The sequence below is a fragment of the Fusarium musae genome, chromosome 10 (genome assembly GCF_019915245.1).
Source record: "Fusarium musae strain F31 chromosome 10, whole genome shotgun sequence".
NCBI lineage: Eukaryota > Fungi > Ascomycota > Sordariomycetes > Hypocreales > Nectriaceae > Fusarium > Fusarium musae.
The window spans coordinates 727,384-751,959 of NC_058396.1; the positions used below are offsets into that span (position 1 = coordinate 727,384).

General features: G+C 45.0%; 9 protein-coding genes across 9 annotated transcripts; 5 read left to right on the forward strand and 4 right to left on the reverse strand.

Annotated features, from left to right (window-relative positions):
* Positions 1-947: 947 nt before the first annotated feature.
* On the forward strand, positions 948-1,508 carry J7337_012379 (uncharacterized protein; the record flags this gene model as incomplete). The annotated part of the gene is made up of 1 exon (XM_044829905.1): positions 948-1,508. The coding sequence occupies one exon, from the start codon at positions 948-950 to the stop codon at positions 1,506-1,508; it is 561 nt and encodes a 186-aa protein (XP_044674821.1).
* A 1,142-nt stretch (positions 1,509-2,650) lies between these two features.
* J7337_012380 (uncharacterized protein) lies at positions 2,651-4,479 on the forward strand (the record flags this gene model as incomplete). The annotated part of the gene is made up of 2 exons (XM_044829906.1): positions 2,651-4,381; positions 4,405-4,479. 2 exons carry the CDS (start codon positions 2,651-2,653, stop codon positions 4,477-4,479), a joined length of 1,806 nt encoding a protein of 601 aa, XP_044674822.1.
* A 577-nt stretch (positions 4,480-5,056) lies between these two features.
* Positions 5,057-7,087, reverse strand: J7337_012381 (uncharacterized protein; the record flags this gene model as incomplete). Its single annotated transcript, XM_044829907.1, has 1 exon — positions 5,057-7,087. One exon carries the CDS (start codon positions 7,085-7,087, stop codon positions 5,057-5,059), a length of 2,031 nt encoding a protein of 676 aa, XP_044674823.1.
* Positions 7,088-8,656: 1,569 nt separating this feature from the next.
* J7337_012382 (uncharacterized protein) lies at positions 8,657-10,138 on the forward strand (the record flags this gene model as incomplete). The annotated part of the gene is made up of 4 exons (XM_044829908.1): positions 8,657-8,826; positions 9,341-9,786; positions 9,863-9,922; positions 9,978-10,138. The coding sequence occupies 4 exons, from the start codon at positions 8,657-8,659 to the stop codon at positions 10,136-10,138; spliced, it is 837 nt and encodes a 278-aa protein (XP_044674824.1).
* Positions 10,139-10,504: 366 nt separating this feature from the next.
* On the reverse strand, positions 10,505-11,710 carry J7337_012383 (uncharacterized protein; the record flags this gene model as incomplete). The annotated part of the gene is made up of 1 exon (XM_044829909.1): positions 10,505-11,710. One exon carries the CDS (start codon positions 11,708-11,710, stop codon positions 10,505-10,507), a length of 1,206 nt encoding a protein of 401 aa, XP_044674825.1.
* Positions 11,711-12,752: 1,042 nt separating this feature from the next.
* Positions 12,753-14,032, reverse strand: J7337_012384 (uncharacterized protein; the record flags this gene model as incomplete). Its single annotated transcript, XM_044829910.1, has 2 exons — positions 12,753-13,923; positions 13,980-14,032. The coding sequence occupies 2 exons, from the start codon at positions 14,030-14,032 to the stop codon at positions 12,753-12,755; spliced, it is 1,224 nt and encodes a 407-aa protein (XP_044674826.1).
* A 2,856-nt stretch (positions 14,033-16,888) lies between these two features.
* J7337_012385 (uncharacterized protein) lies at positions 16,889-18,373 on the forward strand (the record flags this gene model as incomplete). The annotated part of the gene is made up of 1 exon (XM_044829911.1): positions 16,889-18,373. The coding sequence occupies one exon, from the start codon at positions 16,889-16,891 to the stop codon at positions 18,371-18,373; it is 1,485 nt and encodes a 494-aa protein (XP_044674827.1).
* Positions 18,374-19,193: 820 nt separating this feature from the next.
* On the reverse strand, positions 19,194-20,821 carry J7337_012386 (uncharacterized protein; the record flags this gene model as incomplete). The annotated part of the gene is made up of 4 exons (XM_044829912.1): positions 19,194-19,722; positions 19,779-20,113; positions 20,165-20,466; positions 20,539-20,821. The coding sequence occupies 4 exons, from the start codon at positions 20,819-20,821 to the stop codon at positions 19,194-19,196; spliced, it is 1,449 nt and encodes a 482-aa protein (XP_044674828.1).
* Positions 20,822-21,672: 851 nt separating this feature from the next.
* J7337_012387 (uncharacterized protein) lies at positions 21,673-22,704 on the forward strand (the record flags this gene model as incomplete). The annotated part of the gene is made up of 1 exon (XM_044829913.1): positions 21,673-22,704. The coding sequence occupies one exon, from the start codon at positions 21,673-21,675 to the stop codon at positions 22,702-22,704; it is 1,032 nt and encodes a 343-aa protein (XP_044674829.1).
* Positions 22,705-24,576: the final 1,872 nt, after the last annotated feature.

Below are 24,576 nucleotides of genomic sequence, written 5' to 3' on the forward strand. Positions count from 1 at the left end.
TTAATTAAAATCTATAGCTTTAAGTTTAATATTATATTAATTTTTTAATTTTTCTTAAAATATTATAAAATTATAAAAAAATACTTATTATATATTAATAAACTATTAATATTATAATAAGTTAATTTTATAATCTTTAATTATTAAATATAGTTATTTAATATTAATAAAAATAAAGCTAAAAATAAAGCCTTTAATAATTATATTATAAATTAAATATATATATTAAAAAACTTAATAAATTACTTAAAATAAAGTTAATATTTATTAAAGTAATAGTAAGCTTTTATTAATAGTATTATATTAAATAATAGTAATAGTTAATATTAACTATAGTTTATAAAATTAAAATATATAATTATAGTAATTAAATTATAAATATAAATATTATATTATAAAAATTAAAAGCTATTATAATATAAAAAAAAGAAAATAAAAAGTAAAAAAGTAAATTAAAAAATAAAAGTTTTAATATTAAAGAAAAACTTATAAATATTAATAAGCTAAAGCTAGTTTAAGTAAGTTAATAATAAATTAAATTAAATTATAAAATAATATAAAATAATATAAAAAATATAAATTAAAAGTAAATATAATTAATTAATAATTAAGATAATAATTTAATAATAATAAACTTAAATATATTTTAATTTATAATTAAATTTTAATTATTATATTTTAAATAAAAATTATAATAATTAAAAAATATATAATAATTATTATTATATTATTTTTTTTATTATTTAATTATAATATTTAATTTAAAAAAATATATATAAAAAAGTTAAAGTTTTAAAAAGCTTTTTTTTTTTTTCTTTATACATTTACTAATATAAATAGCCTTTTAACTATACTAATATAGCTTAACCTTTTTACTTTAAGTTCCTTACTATAAATACTTTACTTTTTTCTTTTCTTCTCTTTATATTTTAACTCAAACATCAACCATGCTCTCAACATCCCCTCTATACATTGGCCTCGCGCTCTGCATAGCTGCAGCAACAAGCTCCTGCCACCCATCCTCCGCGAAACTCATAAGATGCATTGAGAAGCCATCCATCAACGCCACCGCGGATAACTACCCGGGCTCTGCTTCATCAGCTCACAGCACAACATATCCATACAACGTCACCTGTCTCAACCATGTTCCTGTTGCAGCATCAGCTTGCAAGTCCACTGAACCTGACGAAGCTCTGGCATGTGCGCGCAAATTCATCGATGCCATCGACGAGCAGATCAGCTTTCTGTACGCGCGCCGTCTTGGTTATGCTGCAGTCGCAGGAGCAGCCAAGTTCAACAATGGCACGGCTTTGAACGATCCCACCAGGAACCAAGCTGTTGCTACCGGAATAGCTGCCAGGGTTCTCAAGTACGGAGGCAGCGAGGAGACTGGCAGGATTATGGGAGGTGAAGGATGTCAGATCTATGCTAGTCTTGAGTTTGAGGCTCAGCAGATTCGGAAATGTGGTGGAAAGCTGAACGAGACCTTCGAGAGGGTCTGCAAGTAAGCATCTTCAACATGGGCGCAAACGAGGACGATGTGAGATAATCTGAGGAACCATCTGGGTGAAGCTGTCAATATGGAAAATAGGATTGATCCGGATGTTAGTGCGAATCTACTTGAGTCTATAAAATTCTCATCATACGAGTCCCTACGGCGGTCTGGCCGATTCAGTAATTGCTCAAACTTTTAGACAATTCTAAGTGACCGTTTTCAGGAAGGTGATTTAGTAATGACATCTTGGTAATTTCCTATGTTACAATCGCTTGTTTGAGTAAACTTTAATAAAGTGTCACCGGCAATTATGTACCGTAGTCTGGAGTCTAAACAAATTTCTTAGACTTATGGTGTCGGCACGTCGACTGGCACTTTACTGTATGTCAACTTTGTTCCTAGACCTGTGGAACGTTTCTCAAATACTATGAGCCCTCATTATCGATCATTACGAGCTGGCTCTATGGAAGTCGTGGAGGCCATACCGGCAGTTGTTGATATCGGGCCAGGGCGCTATGCTAAATCGGAATCTAGCGCCTTTCCAGGTTCCTTCATCGGAGATTCCCCGTTCCAGTTGTCATAGAAGCGGGATATACCGGCCGGGACCAGCGAAACGAGGAGACCGCCAACATAGTCGATGCTGTCACTAAAAACAATGCCTGTGGATATCCTCATGTAATATGGTCATGCTGCGTATCTTGCAGCATTTTATCTATATGCCCGCCATTGGCGCCTTCAATTGAGGGATTTTTCTTGACCGTGTAAACTGGGTTGCCGAAACTTACTTCCAGCATCAAGGAGTTACTACGTCAGCAAACATGATTTCTAATTATCTATACGAGGTAGATTCAATCCAAGGAGAACAAGAGTTTAAAGTTGATTTCAAGGTTCCAAGAAACGGTGATGTTTATTTTAAGCATGCCAACCACTTTTATCGTCGAGTTATTCAAGGGAGTCTCACTCTCCCTTCAAGGCTGAGACATTGAGGCTCTCCAAGGCAGACACCATCCCTTTAAGGGAGGATACTGAGCCAAGGGATGTCTTGGCCATGATGACAGATTGAAGATAATTCTTCAGCGACTGCCAATCTCCCCATGACTCTTCGGTCCTGTGATCATCCTTTCCTTACTCGTGCTTAACCGACATCTGCCCTCCATGTCTTTGAGCACGATATCACACACTCATTTGAACCATGACGATACTAAATCGCTGTCGTTGTCAAGCCGAGATGGCCATGCCCAAGGTCGTAGCATGGATGTGACGGCGTCGACTCTGCACAGAGCCAGTCCTCTCGATCTAGATTTCGCTAAGATTCGACCGCTCATTAAATCGGGAATATACCTTGAACCGATTGACACAAATGTTCGCACCTCGAGTGACATTCAGGCCGTCTCTCCGACTTCACCGAATGGTCCTTCAACGCTGAGATTCTCGTCCAACGCTGGCATCATCGAGCACTACTCGCGGTCATGGAATACTCAAGATAACCAAAACGATCGAACAGAGCACGACTTCTCCGAGTTTGAGCAACTCATCGGCCCAACAGCCGGCCATGCTCCGCGGTGGCCATTCATCAATGATGATAGCCTAAATACACCAATTTCTCCAGATACAGAGCCTGTATTCCTAGCCTCCCGTACTCAAACGACAAGGCCAAGGCCAATATACCAGATCCACGAAGGTCTAGAAGATCTCGCCAATCTATATGTTCCGCCACTAGATTCAGTACCCGAAACTGGGGAGGTAAAAACACAGCCTCCGCGATCTCCTCCTACATCCCGAATCGGCCATGGCAAGGTCATGACAGCGGCCGAGTTCGAAGCTCTACAAAGGCGCAAGGTCCGAGAAGAAGCTGAAAGGCGCTTCTACGGCGGCGAAGAAGAGGACGACGATAAAGTAGACTACGATTGTATTGACGATACCGAGGCTGTGAACAGACAGAAAGCGCAGCGCAGGAAGCAGCAGGCGTATCTCGATGGTGGCTATCGACAACAGATGATGAAGAGCACAAATGGGCCTGATCTCCCACCATTGCGTGGTCACTCGCGCATCTCTTCGTCGTGGTCCATGAAGTCTTTCAAGACGTTTCAAGGATTGCGAGAAGACAACACCCCAAAGCACGGCAAAGAAGATGAAGATGAGGATGTACCTTTAGCCCTACTGCAGATCCAGCGACGATCAGGCAGTAAAGCTCCATCCATCATCAACTTCGGTCAGACGAGGGGAGAATCCATCTCGCAGCTCCTACCTCTTGACAACATGAGACAAAACTCACGAACACCAATGCCCGCATTTGCAAGGGGCCTTCCGCAAGATATATTCGCAGCGGCACCCCAAACTGCCTGGCCCATGAACAACCAGCAACTCATCCCAGGTGGTTTGGTTGGCGTGATAGCGAGCGAGGAGCGTGCCAAGAAGGCGCGCCGTGTGCCCCCAAGTACCGGCTTCCAGCCTCTACCCGACACCAACGAGGCTTTCAACTGGGGCCAGGCAACGACTCGGCCGGTCGGAATAGCGCATTCCTTTGGTCTGCCAGGGACGCAGACCCCAATGGCCTTCTCCAGGCCTCAAACCCCAGTTGCCGTCCCTCAGCCGCCCCCACTTACTTCCAACCAAGAGATGTTCAACTTCTTGCAGGCTCAGACTGAGGTTCTGAGATCCATGGCGACCATGAACCAGAGAAGCAGTCAGCCTTGGAATGCTTTCTCATCTCAACAGTCAGTCATGAACGTGGGGCCACCCGCTGCCGGGTCGGCGTATGCGCCGTCCCTTTATGCCCCTTCGAACTATGCAAAGTCGAATTACGCACCGTCAACTTACGCAAGATCTGTTTATCAACAGCCCGGGGAATATGCAGCCTCAGTGGCCCCATCAGAACGCAACACGGTTGGTCTTCCAACCCGTTACAGGCCAGTGTCCAAAGCTGTGAACCAAACACTTTCGATAAAAGCGAGCAAGAACGACGAGACGATCTCTCTCAGTAGTAATTGGAATAACAATAGATCTAATATTCCTCGTACTAGTGTTGCCGTTGAGCAAGATAGTACAGATGATGATGACGATGACGCATTCTGGAGAGCGAAGAGGGAGAAAAGGGACAGAAGAAGGGCGAGGTTCATTCAGGAGAATGATTTAGGGATAAAACCAGATTGGATCAGCTAAAAGAAGTGAGAAATGCATACAGAAATAGATGGGCATAATTTAGCATAAAGGAGAACATGGAATGGGTTGGGATATCATAATCATGGATAAAATACGGGACTATAGTAACCTGATAGAACTAATGATAATAATTCTGACAAACACATTGAGGCTTTATACCCCTCAGGGAGAAGCAAATGAGTCAGAACCTGGGTTCTCATCTTACTAGCATTTATAAATTACTATGCACTCTATCTTATGTAGAACTTCGTCAGGTTAAAGAACGAATACTGAAACTAGATCTTTGCAAGGAATGTTCGAACACTACGCTCAAGGCATAGGTAATGATTACAATATAAAACAGTGTAAATTTATCTTATTCCGTCTGACGAAGAATCATCGTACGTCAATGCGAGCGCTCTACCGCTCTGTTGCCCTGACATCTATTTGTGAGTCTTTATGCGGGCTTCTTGAAGAAAGAGTAGATGTCGAAGTATGCTTGGTCCCGGTATTGGGAAACACAGGCGCCACAAAGTCTGACGAAGACCTCGACACAGGGCGAGAGCGACCTGTTGGGTCTCCGCGGGCTGTGGCTGCCAACGCATCGAGCTGTGTCATAGTATCGATCTGTGTTGAAGACCTAGACTTCATGAACGAAGCTCTATCATCAGCCATAAACTGGTATCGTGCATCTGGATTCTTTCGCCAGAACACGAGGGCGCTCGATATGATGATCATGAGTAGCAGGATTAGGGAGAAAGCGGCGTTGGCGACGAAGAGAACGAGGCCAGTGACAGAGGGACCCATTCGAGGCATGCCGAGAACATTGGTGAAGATGAAGAGGCATATGGCGTTGAGGAAGTTGAGAACGAAGATGGCAATGTTGAAGGAATTCGTGCTCTTGTCCATGAAGGGGCGCATGACGCTGGTGGCGATTAAAGCAGCGGCTTCGATCAGAATGAGGGCGACTGCCTGGGTAACACCGCTCTTCTGGCTCAGAGCAACAAACATGCCCTTGACAAAGATGTAAGCAAGCTGGGGCACGATAAAGTAGTAGCCGGTAGCCCGATACTGGATGTACAAGAATCCCCACTTGTTGAGGATTCGCGAGTTCGAGTAAAGAGTAACAACTGGGTTGTTGTGTCTCGCGAGGGTGACGATCTTCAAAGCTGCCACGGTGAGGGTGAGTAGAACCGTGAAAAAGAAGAAGACAGCGAGGACAACGTGCGCAGCCGAGTCAACCTGCGTGAACTCCCAGAGGCAGAGGATGGTGATGGGAGGGAAGCCCATTAGGGTGAGTCTGAGAAGAATTCCCTTGAGGATGGTGCGCCATTCTGTTCGGAACTCGAGGAAGCGCTCTCGCTTGATCCAAGCCTGCTTGGCACACAGGTCAAGGATGAGCTTGAAGAGGAAGACCAGGATACAGGCGAAGACAGTGAAGATGCCAAAGAAGACAATGGCAGTTAGGAAGAGGTTCGTTGTCTCAATATGTGAGCGAAACGCCACGCGCTGGATGCCGTAGACCAAGTATGAGCCGGTTTCGAGTTCAATGTTGCCTCGTTTCGAGAAGGCGAAGTCACGGCGGATCAGAGCTGCAGCACCAGGGATGCTTTCCAAAGACCGCTTCACAACTTGGACGGAAGCAGTAGCGAGATTGTCAAAGAGGCGAGCTGGCTTACCCCCTGTAGCGCGATCATACCAAGTGAAGATATCTTGCATCCAGCCCATTCGGATGATACCCATAGACCACTGGAAGTTCTGCGTCCAAGCATCCACGATTGGTGGCATGGTAACAGCGGAAAGTCCGATGATAGCCTGAGCCTGGAAGTACCCAAAGAGTGACAAAGTGTTGGCGGCAAGATGAGCTGCTGCATTGCCGTAGCCGGCTAGCGAGATGAGTGCTGAAGAAACGAGACCGATTCCAATGATGATGGCAGTGACCCATTTGACTGAGAGTTGCTCGACGGTTTTACCAGTGGAGAAATCAGCCTCGACACATGCAATGCTCTCGCCCGTGGAGGTCATGTTGATATATGCGCGCACGGTGGCATCCAGGTCAGGAATGCCATAAGCGATGCCGGGAATCGCATCCAAGGCATTGCCAATTGGGAAGTTGAACTTGATATCGATATCGCCGGGTGTCATAGGGCATAGACTCGACAGGTCGAAGCTAGTTCTGCAAGGATCGACAATCTCGTGAATGAACTGATGGCCGTAGGCTTCGAGTGTGACATCAAAGTTTACATAGCCTTGAATAGATGCCAGAGCATTGACGTTGACGGTGGCCAGTGAGTTGTTTGGTGTGACGACAACGTGAAAGAGACTGGCAGTCAATAGGGAACCCTGCTGGCAACTGTTGAGCGATTTTGACTCGAGGACCCTGCCGGCTATTGCTGAGGGAAATTGGGCAAGCCATGAGAATAAGATGAGAGATGCTGTGAATAGCTTCATGATTGCGATGGATTGATGCGGTCGGCTACCGCTGAAATCAGCTTGGTAATTAGATGCGCCTGCGTGCCTTGAATGGGCTTAAAGCTGTTGGACTATATGCGACAGTAAAATGCGACACTGTGAACCATTGTTGATGTTTCGATGATGCGCGCGATGGCAGACTTTCGGCTGACGCGGGGAAGTTCAAATGGCGTTCAGGTCCGTAAATAATGAAGCGAGAGTGTCGGACACTGTTGAGCCAGGCTATGCCGAGAAGACCGTCCAAGATGCTTCAACGATGGAAGCGATCAAGTTGAGGGGACTGGTGATGGTTCAAGTTGATAATTGATGGAGAAACAAAGACGAGATGGACTTGATGGGGTTGGCATGGGAAATTAGAAATAAGCTAACGAGGGGAAACACGCCAAAAGCGGAGACTTTGCCTCGTCTGGCTCTATAATTGGTGTGTTTCTTGTTCCTCAGCATGTTAAAATTGGACGTCGATACGAGGTCTTTGCCAATCACTGACGCATGCGACATCAGATTATCCCGCATCATGGTATTTCCGACCGAATTTCCTCGTATCTGCTCGAGTTTGTTGATTTGAGGTGGGTGAGTAATAATGTGAGGAATGTGTCAAATCATGGATTGTATGTAGCATGATGTGCTCTACGGATACATCCCCAGCACCGCGGTAAGCATGTTTTGCCCGCATCTTATCCCTGCTGACTCTCCTCCCTTGACTCTGAGGGCATACGTCATGAATGCCACATCCGTGCAGCTAAAAAATGGTGGGTAGGCTGCCTGGGGCTCTGCATTGTTAGTGTAAAGGCCCTGAATGTTGGTGGAAATACAGTGGAGTCATTGGAGAGAGTGCCCTGAAATGGTGATTCCCAGTACTGCTGTTGGTAAAGCTGCACTGTGCTGTTGTTGAAATGCACCGGACTGGTGGTGGCAGCTTATGTGCATTGCACTGCGCCGTAACTCCCTACCCTGCGTTGGTTCAAGCAGAGCACCTATTTCCGCAAACGATCAACGAAAATAGTGATGTTACTTACGGTTGTTACTCGGTCATCTTGCTCAAAGGTACCTTATCATTCGGTAAGTGAGCATAAAGGAACTACGTTGACCTAGACCTTGTTGTGGGCTTCGAAAGCATTATAGATCATTTCGTTCTAAAAATGATGGATCATAGAGCTTTGCCGCATGAATACGCATTGTGTTGATATAAAATCTCAAATCAGGGTCTTCTTCCGGTTTTGGTCGTGGTCTTGACAGGACACCTTTTGCCAAAATGGCCCCGGACGGCGTGGAAAGTAAGGTATTTATCCCAAAACAGTTTCCTGATCTGGAACAGCACTCTATGCGAACTGCCTGATTGAGTTATCGGATGCTTTACGCGATATCCCTGGACGTGATGCCCAATCAACGACTGGTATCATACCTCGGCGCATAAACTCAGCATCTGTACGACGAACAACCAGTAGTTATGGCGTGTTCCCTACAAAATGGTTGACCTTCTCCTCACTTCGTTTCTCCCCCATCCGACAAGTTTACTGGTTGTAGTGCCACACCAATCATCACAGTACCATGTCCTCTCCTCCGGCTCCCGCAGCAGTCTCATCGTCTGAGCAGACTCCTCAGACATCGCTGTCAGTTGCAGACGCAAATACCCCAGAACAACCACTTGAGCCGGCTGCTCCCCACCAATCTGAACAAGAACCAGTGATCGACGATGATTCTGCCTTGAGCGCTGGAGTGTATGGCCTCTTCGGGAGAATGACTTTGAACCATAGCTGACGTCAACAGCGACTCATCGACGGCTTCTGTTGCTTCAAGTATCTTGGAATATCGAAAGTTCAAGGGAAGGTCATATCATTCTACCTACCATGACAGTAGTTATCCGATTCCCACTGACGAACGAACTCTTGAGAACTTTGATCTGATGTGAGTGAACATTGCTTGGCACCACGTCTGGCACAGAGCAGGTACTGATTGGATCCAGGCACCACTTCTTGACGCTGCTCACTGACGATAAGCTGTATCTGGCACCTGTAAAGGACGATGTTCAGGTATGAGAGATAACATACGACAATGAAGCTTTACATGGCTGACATTTCCCGCGACACAGAAAGTACTTGATATTGGAACGGGAACAGGTAGGTCATGGCGAGCCAACATTGGAAATATAAGATGCTAATCGGCTTCTTAGGAATTTGGGCGATGTATGTACCGTTGATCTCCCATGTTATCTCTACTAACTGAACTTACCAGAGACTATGCTGATGAGCACCCAAATACCGCTGTCATCGGTACCGATTTATCCGCCGTGCAGCCAGACTGGGTGCCCCCTAATCTAAAGTTCGAGATCGATGACTGCACCAAGCCCTGGACCTGGGACGCAAACACCTTTGACTTTGTGCATATGCGTTACTTGTTTGGTGCTATTAGAGACTGGACCGCTCTCTTCAAAGAGGCTTACAATGCAGTCAAGCCAGGAGGTTGGGTCGAGTCCTGCGAGTCCGAGCCCATGACACATAGCGACGATGGAACCGTGACAAATGATGGATCAACTGCGCTGGGAGGAACATGGGATAAGATGTTTATTGAGGGAGGCAAAGCCACAGGATGCTCTTTGTCTGTCCTCACAGAAGATCTCCAGATGAAGGCTATGAAAGAAGCTGGCTTCGTGGATATCCGGGAAACCTTCTACAAGGCAAGTGAAGAGTCCCATGATATCATGCTCATACTAACCAACCTCACCTGAACAGATACCATTCGGCTCATGGCCTAAAGACCCTAAGATGGCGGAGATCGGACAGTACGCGAAGCTCAGCCTGGAATCTGACCTTGTTGGTAAGGCTTCGACCAATGAGAATGGACGACAAGAAGACTGACCTATGATCCCTAGGATACTCACAAATGATTTGGCGTGAAGTTCTGAAGTGGCCAGCTGAAGAGTATCAGATTTTCCTGATGCAGGTACGAAAGGATCTTCGGAACAAGAAACTCCACCCTTACTTCAAAGTTCGCTTTGTCTGGGGCCGGAAGCCTGAGACCGAAAATAAGTGAGCGTCTCAGAATTATCTGGAAGGGAATGTTGGTTTCGAGGAATTGAAGTTGCACATGGCGATACATATTGGACCATCAGGGGGGCAAGAAAACTTAGGAACTTTCCTCTAAGTGACTAAAAGACATAGTAGAAAGACACCTAAGATTAGGGGTCTTACTACTAACTTTAGTGTGGCATCCTCGTCCAACGTCCCCCATTTTCTTGCTCCCAGAGGGCATCTGGATTAGAAAGCCGACTACGGTTTTTACAGATTACAGCCTCACATTTTCCTGGCACTCAAAAATGTCACCATGCTTGAAGAATAAACAATCTTTTCTGATATTATGCGCTTTCCAGCGGCTGTTTTATACGTCCCAGTTTCTAACCTAGACAAGCTCCAAGGTGCCGTTGTAGTTTCTGATTCTCTCATCAAGAATGATCGAGCTAAGCACCCAGTCTCCATCTCGAGACAGCTCACCCTCAAGTCTCTGACCTCCATCCACCAGACGAACATGTCGTGCAGAAGATCCGAAACCCCCGCCACCATGGCGGCCACCACCAGGCACCTGCAAAGTCTGTCCAGGATAGATAAGATCAGGGTTGTTGATGCCGTTATGTCGAGCAATCTCCTCAAAGGAACAGTTAAATCGAGCAGCAATGCCTCGAAGAGTATCGCCTTGCTGGACTGTGACGGAAGAGGAGCTACCATGGTGGCCACCTGCGGACCAACGGAAGCTTCCTCTGTCGTTCTCGAGGACCTTGTCGAGGGAAATAGAGGTGTGTTGGTAGTCTCCGTCCTCACGCTTACAAGAAGCGTGTAGAACGTAGTCGCCGTGAGCATCGAGTCTGATATCTCGAGACGAGGCGGTGAAGTTACCGGCGTAGTGACCACCACGACGTCGGTTGGAGCCACGAGAAGAGCTTCGGCTTCGACTTCGGCGGCGATGGTGGTGAGACTCATAACGATCGTCATCACGGCGCTCCTTTCGTCTCCTCTCTTCCTCTTCCTCGCGTCTCTTCTCTTCCTCCTTTCGTCGCTTCTCCTCTTCCTTCTTCTCGTCTCTCTCATCCTTCCAGTCTCCAGCAGCATCTTGCAGCTTGTGACCGCCAAATGCACCAGCCAAAGCTCCGACAATGGTGCTGGTCTTGCTGTGTCCGGTGACTCCGCCCATCTTGTGACCACCGAAAGCTCCAGCTGCACCGCCTGCAAGGGCTCCCATTACGCCACGCTCACCATCGGGACCATCGCCGCCGTCAAACTGGCTTTGAGGTCCTTGGTTGTAGGCAGGAGGGCCCTGCTGGTATTGTCCAGGTCCAGACTGTCCACCAGAAGGATACTGAGAGGACTGAGCGGACTCGGAGTAGTATGATTGTGAAAGACCTGGGCGGTCTTGTTGATAACCTCCTTGTTGAGGGCCACCCTGTTGGTAGCCTCCCTGTTGTTGACCGTACTGCTGAGGACCGCCTTGTTGATAGCCGCCTTGATCATTGCGACGTTGATCGTCACCGCCATATCCGCCCTGGCCCGGGCCATCCTGGTTATACCCAGGGTTCTGCTGCTGGAAGTTGACGTTGTGGCCGTAGTAAGTCATTTTGATTGAAGATATTTTGAATACCAAGAAATGGATTCTGCTTCATCTGTCGGGAAGCAGCTTATATATGTCAACTGCCGAGGCGGAGGCAAAGATGGGTTTCCCAGCCACAGTTGACGTCTCCAACAACCCTCCTGACCAGACCCAATCGGAGAGCCTGAGACTGGTTAATGTGGATTATCATGAGCACAGCCTCAGAAGATTGAGTGATGCCACGTATTGTCTGCGGAGGCTTGAGCGACGCTTGGCCCTCTCGTCTCTGGTCATTGCTTTCTTGGCGTTTGGACTACCGTTGACCGTTGCGAATGAAGATGCAGGGATTGGTATTTTTAGAACAGGAGCGTCGTCATGTCCAATGGGACACTGCATATGGGGTGTTGCCACCATCTGTCAGAATCCCCAAGTGAAGAATTTATTGGGTTGTAACGGGCCTGTAACTTGCGAGTTTTGGTTTCAGATGCAGACGCTGTGTATCAAGCTTGTTTGTCGTTGGTGTTTAGTGTCTTCTAACATGCGCCAAGCCCCCAAGCGGTTAAGGCGGCAAATTGCCCAGCATCGGTCCTGTCCGTGCTTCCATGGGGCATCTTGCGGTCTAGTAAGGCATTTTTCTACGAAGGACAACACTGTCGCGCGGGATGATCATGTATCTGGGGGACAAGAGAGATGTTAACACATACCGTAACTCACTATGTGACAAGGCCTCTCCGCCAGGAAGCTTGACTTCTAGTCCTGACTAATTGATCCGCTTCGAGAACGAGAATCGGCCCACTGGACATTCGTAAGTTTAAGATTTCATATGATAGGAGCGTACTAGAAAAGCAGAAACATTCTTCGCAGCTGACCAATATGGAATGAGGGTGCCATCATACACCCGAAATGCCTTGACCTACAAAATAACTATATGTTAAAATATGAAAAGCACTTAGCAGAAATAATAGCCGACAAGGTTGAAGTAAGCTGCAACTGAAACTCCGATATGGATCTTGAGTTCGTATATGGTATTTCTCTCATGAGAAGGGGTATCCTAAACTAGCTAATCATTCTAAACGGTCATCATACGAAACACCATCCTCTTTCCCAGCCACATGATGGTAAAGAGGAAGCTAAAGAGACATGAGGCAATACCAAGAACCCATGCGCCTTCTATAGCATAATTCGAGTGCCACTGCTTCGTCGTTGCACTGACTATATCATCAGCGTTGATCAAGTCAACTCCCTCGTGATCGAGTGTCCTCCAAACGTAGTTCCTTCGGGATACAGGCCAGCCTGGTAGCTCCCAGTATCTCGACTTCAGGTTCAACTTCTTTGCAAGTTGAATCTGACTTGCGAGCTTCTTACGTTGTGACTTGCTGAAGTACGGGATGACAGTTCCGATAGCCCTGAAGAGAGATACAGAAGCTGTGTAAAACTCATTCTCTTCCACTTCACGACAAAGCGTGTCGTTTCTCTCGCAGAACCCTGGGTGGGATAGAAGATCCAATGATGCATCGAGAAATACGTCGTGGTATTGTCGCCACCTTTGTAAATCGGATCCGATATTCACATCCCGCCTCTTGCCAATATTGCCGGTTCCGACGACAGTCAGTGGGCCGGAATGAAATGCCTGGCCTGCCGGCGTTGATCCATTATTTTGGTGATATGAAAGGTATCCCTTCTGTCTCAAAGGTTCCAGATGCTTCAGAACTACCGGCCAGGTCTTCTCTGATTCGTTCTTGACATCGATGAATAGAATCAGTGTCTTGTTTGGATGGCTAGCAAAAACACCAGCACGGTGTCCCTGGCCCTCAAGTTCACCCGGCAATTGTGGGGCATTAAAGGAGTCGAGTATTGCCAGCAATGGCTCAATGTAGAGAGAGTTTAGGGTCCTCTCTGGTGTGAGATTCCACCAGTGATGGCCGACCAAGAGGTCTTCACCATTCTTGCTGAGCCAAACGTCGGCCTCAACACTCGCACAGCCAACAGATAAAGCTGAGAATAATGGCCGTGGCCTCAAGTAGTCGTTGTGAGAATGGACCATAACTGGAGTAACTTGAGGCGACAGGACTTTAACCCATCTCTTGGCACTTTCTATAACATCGCCGTACTTCTCGATAGGATCGGCCAAGGCAAAGCCAGAAGTTTCAAAGGTGTGGACAGCATACCGCTCGATAACAAATGTCATCAAGAAGAATGCGATTCTGGTCAAGATGTCAGCCCATGCATGCGACAGACAGCTGAGTAAGAACTGACAGGATTAGACATGCTCCAGCAAAAGCCGCGAGAAACCGACACAGCCATTTCCTCCGGCTTCTTATACATGGCCTTCTTCGCAAAGAACAGCATGCTGGGTAGGACTGCAAGTCATCTTCATTCGTCGGGCTGGTTGGTCGAAGAGGTCGATACTCGATATCGTCCTTGTCATTCTGGCTACAAAAGTAGCCTGAGAGATTCATGATTCCTGCAGTTGAGGCAAAAAAACACGGACAGCACAGACGCTTGCTATGACTGTAACATTTTCCGCCAGACGAGGACGCATCTTGATGTATAAGAATTAACGAGAGCAATGCGAAAAATACCCGCAAAGTGCCGAGCTGATCATGCGGAGGCTTCTGATCTACGACTAGTTCCCGGGTGGCCGTATTACAGCTGGTCTACATCCCACGTGGTTCCACCATGAGACTCTTCACCGACCAATCCAGTTCATTAGTTCAACCACGAAGGTTTAGTTTGGACAATAACTCAAGCTTCATTCAATGTTTTTGGCGATCGGGCTTTGGCAGATGGCTTGTCTAGACTATTGAGATTGATGCGATAAGCACACGTGTGTCGATGAAGGGACGCGATGCCTCACGCACGAGTCAAACAAGACGAGGTTACATCGAACAAATTAACACTAATAAGAGCAACAAAACAGGCTTGGCTAACACGAACCCGGTTTCTTACTCTGCACTAGTCAGTCCGCTACCTCTACCATGCAGTCTCTTTGGTAGTGCAAGAATGTACTGGAGATCCCTAACTTCATAACCCTTTACCAGGTAAAATGTGGTGCAGCTATATACTGTAACTACAGCTTACACTGTCACATACGACCAAAGGTAGTGGAAAATACGGGATCCCGTCCGCTCTCCCATAGTCAAGCCACTAACCGGCGGATTAGTAGTTGGGTCGGTGACGACCAGCGAATCCCCGCTGTTGTATGTTATTTTTGCAAATCTTGCATTTTTGCAGTCTTTAAAGTAAAACTCAAGGATATCTGTGATATATGCGTAAACGGATTAAGAGTCAATGAAAGCTTACGTTGTTGACCGGTGCTTCTGCAGCTAATATTGCCTTTTTATTATATCTAACTTAATATTATTTTATAAGCATTCTAGTAATTGCCCTGATGCTAAGTCTCTGTCTTTAATAGATTCTCTTTTAAAGTATTTGTTTACAAATACGCTCTTCCTTGCCCCTCAGATAGTAGGAGCCAAGAAGAGACAATCTTACTGACTTGTTCTCAGTCATAACCTCGATAGTCTCTGAGATTCAAGAGCATGACTACTTGGCTTACTTTAACATTATCGACTCCAACTTGTCTGACTCATGGCTTCTGAATAAAGAGCCATAAATATTTACTCCGCTGCATCATGACAGACATACTCCTTGTCATATCGATGCGCTGAGACCACTTTGGTCTCCAGTGGCCATGACTAGAACGCCCATCTTAGCGATGCTTCTCAGAACGTCACATGTTGAATAGCTCTGTCATGGAACCACAATCATCATGGCTCTTAATAATGGTAATGTTGCATAGAATGGATCTGTATCAATAGAGTAAATGCGAGTATTGATCATCATGTGCATGCGCAGTGCTGAGCTGACTGCAGAGTCGAGATCTGGCGTCAGGGGCCGATCACTAGGATTCACTATCTTGACAATGAATCGCCCCTGATCAATACTTACTCGAGATGGTTGAAACCATCGCCGATCGATATAATTGCAAATAGTAATAGGAAACATTGGCTCGAACCCTCTTCTAGGACCATCGGCGAAAGGTAGATAGAGTGGCACTGTCTTGTTGCGAAATTGAGTGGCCCTGAGACGACTCAATTTCGGGAGATCCTCCAGGAAAAATGGTTCAAGAGAGCCTATTTCTATACGATGATATTCCTCAATTCGTCCGCGGATGTGATGCAAAATCACATGGCGCTCCAGATTGACTGTGCAATTGACAACAGCTCCCTTGCCATGACGGGTTTCATATGGTGCGTCGCAAGCTCGCTCGGGACGACCCTGGCTGGTCTCGCCACCGTGCACTTTGTGTGAAGTTTAACATCATTCATTTTGAAGTGCGATCCTGGTTGTTCCTATTATCATATCGTATATGGTGGTGAAACAAAGCATTTATACCTCTTGACGTGATGTCCCCGTCGTTACTTTTGCTTCGGTAAATTCTCCGCACAAGCCTAAACAGAAAGAGCAAATTCTTATAATAGGCTTTAGACAAGGTATGTGCAATTTTAGAGTTCAAGGCAACAGAACAGTTAGCAAATCTATTCCTCACCGCCGATTCAGATATATAAGACAGGGGAAGAGTCCGCATCAGTCTGTCAATAGAAAGCCATAGAGAGAGACAATAAACCTTTCTACAGCCTGTTTAAGACCAAATCAAGGTATAAAACTATAGGAAATAGGACAATTCAACATGTAGTAAAGGCATATTAAGGCGGCAACGTTCAGGGAGATAATACATATATGGAGGCAAGAAAACTCTAGAACTCTGTGTCGATTAATATAAAGTCTTAATGAACTTGTGTAATTAACACCAGATTTACACCAGCCAAATTTGGTATGTTAGTCTGACGCCGGAATCTTTCTTGCTCCCTCCAGTATTGCCGACATCGTAGTATCGGTACCACCTTCTAATGGCGAGATGTCGGTTGCGTTAGCTACCTAGTAATTAATCCTGTACTATAGTAACTCCTAAAGCATGCTATTGAATTCTAGCAACGGTAATACGAAATAATGTCATCCCATTGAGTCAAGCAGCTGCCTATTTCGTAACTGTTTGTCGACAAGATTCTACATACACGTGACTCATAGGACTCTAGGCAACAACCCCGCGAGATGTCGTATCATATATATGCACGTCAGCTTTGTCTTTAAGACTCTCATTATTTGATGAACCCCATCATCAACTATCATTCTCAATTAGCCATGCCAAGCTACTCAAGTGACCAGTTACTGAAGGATTGGCGGTATGCAATCAAGCAAGACTTCACTACATCTCAAGGGAACCCTTTCCCATATGCCAAGAACGGCAAACAACAATGGGATGATGAGATAAGGAAGATCAACTTCGAAAGGCAGCCTCACATTGGTTCTGTGAGCAACAACGGAAAGTATCTTGCTCTTGGAATCGACCATGCCATCCATATCCTCGATACCCAGAGCTGGGATACTGTTGCAATTCTGAGGGGTCATTCAAACAAAATCGAGACCTTGGCATTCAGAGCCGGCCGTCCAGACATGCTGGTCTCGAGTGAAGAGCAGGTATACGACGATTCGGGGCATACTGAACCACCTACGATCATTCTGTGGAACATTGAAGAAGAAAGGTCGGCACCGAGACTGGGTGAGGACCACTTACGAGATGCCAGTCAGGCCGCTCTTTCAGCTGCTGCAGACAAGTTAGCGGGAGCCGGTATCAATCTAAGTAAGGACGAACTCCGCCATCTAGAGGGAACTATCGGACCTGCTGTCAGTCGCACTGTCTCCAAGCACATCGCGGCGAGTAAGGAGACCATAGAAGGACGACTGCAATCAGCTCACGGGTCTCAAATTTTCAGCCCTTCAGGAGATTGGATGACATATTTGCCCGGAGAGTCACCTATCTCGAATGGTGACGACCCATGGGATATTCAGATCGTTTCCTCGGGCGATCTCTCCAAGAGTCTGCTTCTGAAAGGACACACTGATGCAATCATGTGGACAGGATGGAGTCCTGATGAATCGGTCTTTGCTTCTGTATCATGGGACGAGTCCATCCGCATTTGGGATGCTACTACAGGAGAGCAAAAGTACAAATTCAAGACTGAGGGGCAGAACTGGGCTGGTGCTTTCAGTCCTGACTCGAGCTACTTCGTAGCAACGGATGGACCAAGCAACGTATGGGTCTATTCCCTGGCTGACGGAGAGCAGTACTGGGTCTACAAGGGGCAACGCTCTGATCGTTGGAGAAGGACTCTTGCATGGCATCCAACAAACCCGTGGCTTGCTGTAGGTGGGGAGAGCAGTGGCGAGCTACTTCTCCTAGATATTGGTGAGAAGAAGTTACTACAGAAACGGCTATTCTCTACAGATGCTTGTCCAGTAGAGAAGGAGTCTCGTGATATGATGCAAGACTTTCTTGGGACTTTGGAAATGAGGTTCTTCGATGGTGGAAATAAGCTTGCTGTTTGGACTTTCGGTGATTGGAGTATCGAAGTGTACGACCTCAAACAGGAAGTCAAATGGCGGTTTGCAAGAGGTGGAACAGAAGATGGGCCAAATGCTGGCAAGTGGAGGAACGAACAGGGCAAGGTCACTAGTAAAGGAGGGTACGAAATGTTGGCTTGGGAGGATCGCTCAAAGGGTTCCCTGTTTCTTGCTAGCATAGACTTCGATGCTGTCCGCCTTTGGGAGGTAGCGCTGACAGCCTAAACATTCTGTGTGAGCGCACATGAGCCGGTTCAACACCAGCCATGATGTCGTTACCCGCTCATTTCCATTCAGAATAGGGTGTGAGAGGTCCTTGAACTCGATCACGGAGGTTTGGCACTGTTGGGCAGCAAATCGTGAATATATTTCAGCTGCTCAATAAAATAAGGATGAGTAATATGGATTCATCTGGAAGATCAGTCAGTGTTTGCAGAAGTTCCAACTCTGAGCCCATTGTCTGAGGTCGTCGCTGTTCACAACCTTTCGCTCTGATATCAAATCTTCTCTAACCAGTCTTGCTTCATCTATTCCATATAGATAGCCTACCTCCCGAGTTATTGCATCTCTGGTTTCGCTAGGAAGGCAATTAAGCGGTTCTGAGTCCCTGAGCCCATCCTTCCACCAATGCTTTTGTTGAAGGGGCACGTTGCCTGTCGAGATGATCCGGATGACTGGGTCAACAAGAAACAGAGCGACAATCTTGCGATAGCCAGGGCGAGTCTTGTCAACTAACTCAAAGGGTTCAACTAGATGCTGATAAATATTGGGGAAAAATAAAGCTCGACCTTCTCGCGTGATGACGCTCCCGAGATCCTGCATCTTATCCCCTTTGGTCTTGATGGCAAAGATCGCTTCAATGCCATGGTGGTCTCCCTGAGAGTAACTAAGCCTATCTCTTAAGTTGTCTATATACACATGATTACGAAACGAAAGACGAGACTCGGTGATGTTATCGCTGTCATAGTAGAACAGTGCCGTAGCGCAGATGTGTTCATTTAGTTGCCCTTCAACGTGCCACGAGCCACCCTCAAACTTAGGTTTCTCAGGAGTCAGATGTATATTCGCCATCTTGGCAATGACTTGAATCTGAGAGATTGTTGAAGAATCCTTCGGTTTTGAAGTGGGATGTGTCAAGAGCGTATGTTGCATCCTCTAAGGGTTCTGGGCATTTGATCTTGCGAGTTTCTGACCACCATTCCCTGTTCAACTGTTCGCCCTCTTCAAATACAGAACTAGTTTCCAAACCGCTGTCGTAATCCTCGCCTTGTGCGAACAATCTACTACTCGGATAGCAGCCATGCATCTTCGCACAAATCTCGGGCACGTTGCACGTCCACTTGACTTCATGAACAGTTCCAAATCTCTTGAACCTAAACTCTTTGCGAGCCGAGCGGCAGATAATATCCCAAGCCGCCAGGGATTTCTCAACAAGGTCCTCGACAAGAGAGTATACGGCTTTGTATCGGACAGGGTGAAGATTGTTGATGTAGCTCTTGATTTGTGGTCGACCACCTGTCAAATTAACATCGCATGGAAGCCATTGATATCGTAGCGACAGAGCTCTCTTATCGCTATCGTCAGTGGATCGTCAGTGGAAGATTGAAAGTCATTAGGCATTCTGAGACACGGCCTTTTAGGCTCAGGGATGATTTCTCCCGAGCCGCAATGATCAAGGCATTTGCCCAGGGTTACATATTTGCCAGATATAATTCGAGATCGGCCAAACACCAACGGCCAGAGTGAGGGATGAACAAGGTCCAGAACCATCTCGTCACTTCCCGGATGCCAGTCTCGCTGGGAGTCAGGAACGTCTTCAAGTAATGCAGCCGCAGCCCTGAGCCTCTGCATTAAGTCGTTGGAGAGAAGCGCGTTAGACTCGATGGTACAAGCGGAAGATTCCATCACGGGAATTTGCTTCGTTTGTTCGTAAATTCCAGCCCTGGTTGCAAGATCTTTGAAGCACTGCACCGCGTCAGCCACAAAATACCATCGGCCGGTTCTATTGGCACTTACCATGTCTGCCATTTTGCTCGTAAAATCACCATTGTGCTGATAGCTTGCCCATGGCATTTGCAACGCTTCTTGCTTCCATTTGGAGATAATATCAGCATTCAAGACTTTCTCCCACCAATGTGGCTTGTTTGTGATGCCCTCCTCCAATTTGATCATGCATACTTCGCGGTTCATGAGTGTTCGTGACTTCCAGTCTTCTTCAGGCAAGCCAAGAAGGAAACGCTGGCGTTTCTTGTTGTCTATGCCGAAACTCAAGGGGAGACCATATCCTGAAAGCTTGAGATCGCTACCTCCTTTCTGAGCTCAACGACAGATTAGTGTCTGATCTATGTATTTGCCTCGGTGAGCTCAATTGTTGAATGTTTTGGACCTACCGCTGTGCCATTCAAGTAGCCAGAAACGCTGGACTTCATTTCTGTGAGAGCTGTTACCCGCTATGTGTTTGCCGACCGGTTTATGGTATCTAGCGTGCACTTCTTCGATGATGGGCAAAGACTCCTCAGATTGATCTATCCAGGCAATCAATTGAGCGATTTCTTGATTAATGACAAATTCTTCATCATCGCCCCCATCCTCATAGTCCGAGTCTTCCCAATCTTCGAAAATGCGAGTATATACATACTCATCGCCTACCTTTTGAAAGGAGTAACGATGCATCTTGAAGTTTGCTGCAGTTTTTGTGGGACAAGGGATAGAAAATTGCCCTCGCGGTTGTTGGTTATATTTTCATCGTTGCTTACGGGCTATCTACACATGGCCAACCCAGCGCTTTGACCAGACATGGCTCACCTGATCCGAAAGCACTGTCGTTACATGGAATGAAGAGACAAAGCAAAGCAGTTGCTCCTGTACCTCAGCATTTTCTAAAATAGCAAGATCACGAAGCCTGTGTGTCCAAAGACTGGACTGTTGAGTCACTCATGAGTGACTTCATCGTGAGATGCGAGTGCTCTGTGGCTATGGTGAGGTACAACACAGGGGGGACATCAAACTGGGGTGTCAAAATAAACTGGTCGAACAGCTCGCTAGAGAATACTAAGCTTGCCTAAAGCTTTTAGTCGCTTCAGGCAATGGCTTAAGCGGGATAACATTTGCTCCGCTCCATCGGACATTCGCTGCTGACTGTGTCAGATCGTCCAACACATTTCCTCATACGACAAAAGCTTCGAAGCAACTTGTCCACTCGTTTTCAGCGCATTTGTGGAGACTTTTGTTGTCTCGCGACAGAGCCAGCGAAACGCGAGGTTACTGAACGGAGAATGCTGATTGGCCACAGTGCCCCGAGAATCGAGCGAGATGGACTTCAAGGCTGAACATGATGATGAGGATTGCGAATACAACCGTTGGATTGCGAGTTTAAAACTTGAGTTGGAGATCAAGTTAGTATATATAAGCGACGGATAAACCTTCAGTTCATTTCTGATTCACCATCACTCAATCAATACAAAGCATTCACTCAACGCATCAATTAACTTTACACCACCTTCTAGCATTTTATCACCAACACAATGGCCACTCATACCATCCGCAAAGTCGTCTACTCTGCCTATGGCGGTCCCTCCAACGTGAGCGTCGTCACGGCTCAAATACCCCCTCCAGCAAAAAACGAAGTCCAGGTCGATGTCATCTACTCAGGCTTCTCTGGCGCCGACATCCAGATGCGACTTGGCACATACCCCATGCAAAAAGCGGCACCTTTGACACCCGGCTACTGCTTCGTTGGTCGCGTCAGCTCTAATGGGGTCAACTCCTCCAAATTCCGCCCTGGTCAGCTCGTTGGCGCTCTTAGCGTGTACGACGCTGAGGCTCAGAAGATCAATATCCTCGAAAAGTATTTGATCGCTATTCCTGATCGAGTTGATCTGCAACAGGCGGTCGCTGCTTTCCTCGACTGGAACACTGCTTACGGTCTTGTTCATCGCGCGACAAATTTGGTTGGCAAAGGTCAGCGCGTCTTCATCCATTCCATCAGTGGAGCTGTTGGCTATGCCATTATGACCCTCTGCCTGCTTGAGGGCGCTGAAGTCTACGGCACCGCTTCAGAGCGCAACCATGAGTCTCTTCGCCAGCTCGGAGTGACGCCCTTTACGTATGCCAACAAGAACTGGGTCAGCGAAATGAAGCAGCGCGGTGGCGCACACGTAGTCTATGACCCAATTGGTTTTGAGCACTACAATGATTCATGGGACATTCTCATCACCGACGAGCCCTCGCGTCTTGTCGGTTTTGGTGGTAACATGAACATCCTCCAGGGCGACGACGCCAAACCGCGATCGCAGTATGTCGGAATGGCCAAGCTACTGGCGAAGAATGGTTGCTTGTTTACCAAAAGAAGCACATCCTTCTACTACATTGACCGCGATCGTGCGACATTCATGGAAGATCTTCAAGCTGTTATGAACCTTCTCATTGATGGAAAGGTTGAGGTACCGATCAAGAAGGTCTGGGATTTGGAGAACGTGCGGGAGACCCATGAGACTTGGGGTAAGGTCCCTGGAATGGGATCATGCTTGATCCGTGTGGACCCCAATGCTCCTTGAGCAGGGGATACTGGTGGAATTGTAAACGCTTGTTATCATTTGGTTCATAGCATTTTCTCGGTAGACTGCCTGAATACGGACTTCTCTTTTCCTTTCACCCAGCGAACCGTCACTTGTGTACTGTGATTTTAATCTTGAAGCGTTCTTATAGTAAAAGCACCCGTACGTCAATAGCGCTTAAATAGTGATGGTCCTGGGCCACTGTTCCGGGCGTCTGAGCGCTATAGTGCCTTGCCATTTAAGGAATTGGGGGCTTTAAGCTTTACTTAGTAAAATTATGCTCTAAAAGTCTATAAATACTACCTTGCTAATAAGTAATCTACTACTATAAAAGTAAACTTATCTATTTTCTTTAAATATCTATAACTTTAATAAAATATATTATAAAAAGCTAGAATTTTATTTATTATATATATAAAGTACTAAAAGAACTATAAATTTAGTAAAATAGTAAAAGCTCTTATTATTTAAGCTATAGAAAGTAAAAGGTTATATTAAGATATTATAACTAAGGCTAGATATTTACTAACTGTAATCTTTAAGATCTTTTAATACTAAAAAACTTACTAAACTTTAAATAAAAAGAGTTATTTTAGGTATCTTAAAAAACTCTTAATTTAGCAGATTTAGTATATACTAATTTTATTAAAATATAACTATAAGATTATATATAAAAGCTAGTTAACTTTCTAAGTAGTAAAATCTTATAAATAACTTTATATTAAGTTATTAGATACTATTATAGTTATAAATAAAGGGCTATATAAAGAATTTTACTATCTATAGAAACTGCTTATTAATAGCTTTTTTAATATTAAGTTTAGAAAGAAAATATTAAAGAATTACTAGAAGTATATTAGTTTAAAGTTTATATATAGATACCTCTTAAAAAGAGATTACTAATCTAATAATACCCTTAGATAATTTTTAGTAATAAGTCTATAGTTTAATTATAACTTAATTATAAATAAGGCTAGGTTTTCTAGAAGCCTTATAAGAAGTTTATAAAAGAATTAATTAATATTATAGTTTATAAAAAGTCTTAATTATTTATTATAATTTAAGGAGTAATTTAAAAAGGCAGTAAATCTAATATTATTATTATAATCTGTAATTAGACTGCTAAAAAAAGAGGATATATATTATAAAGCTATTAAGAAGTATTATTAAAAGGTTTACTTCCTATTTAAACTAGGTTTTACTATTTTTAATAAAATAATACTTATATTTATACCTTAAAGTTAATAACTAATTAGCTACTAGAATATAGGATATCTTAAATTAACTAGCCTGCTTATAGTCTAGATTTTAACCTAATTAAGTATATTTAAAAGTAATTAAAGCTAAATATTTATAAGATATTCTCCTAAATAAAGCTTTTTAAAAATAATAAAATTAATTAAGTAAAATTAATTAAATATATTAAATTAGCGTAAGTAGCTGTTATACTAAAGTAGATTAATAAGCTAATTAACTTACTTTTCTACTAACTTAATACCTATATTTAAGTAAGGGGTTAGTATATAAAATATTAAAGAGAAAAGTCTAGTAATTAAAATAATATATATTATATTATTATTAGATTTAAATTAAAAATATTATAAATAAATAAAGTTATTACTATTAAATTAATTAAGTTGCTATAGGGTGGGGTATTTACAGACTTTTAGAGCATAATTTTAGCTACTCCCTATAGCAAAAGCTGAGGTGAACAAAGTAATTAATCACATAGTTTGACTTACAAGTATGCAAGACTAAGACAGATTTACCTACTGGCCATCAGAATTACCGCCGTCAAAAACTTATAGCGCCTCGAATGGGCTTCCATTTTTGGCCTTCTCACCGAGCATACAAGCTGTATATAAATCCCCT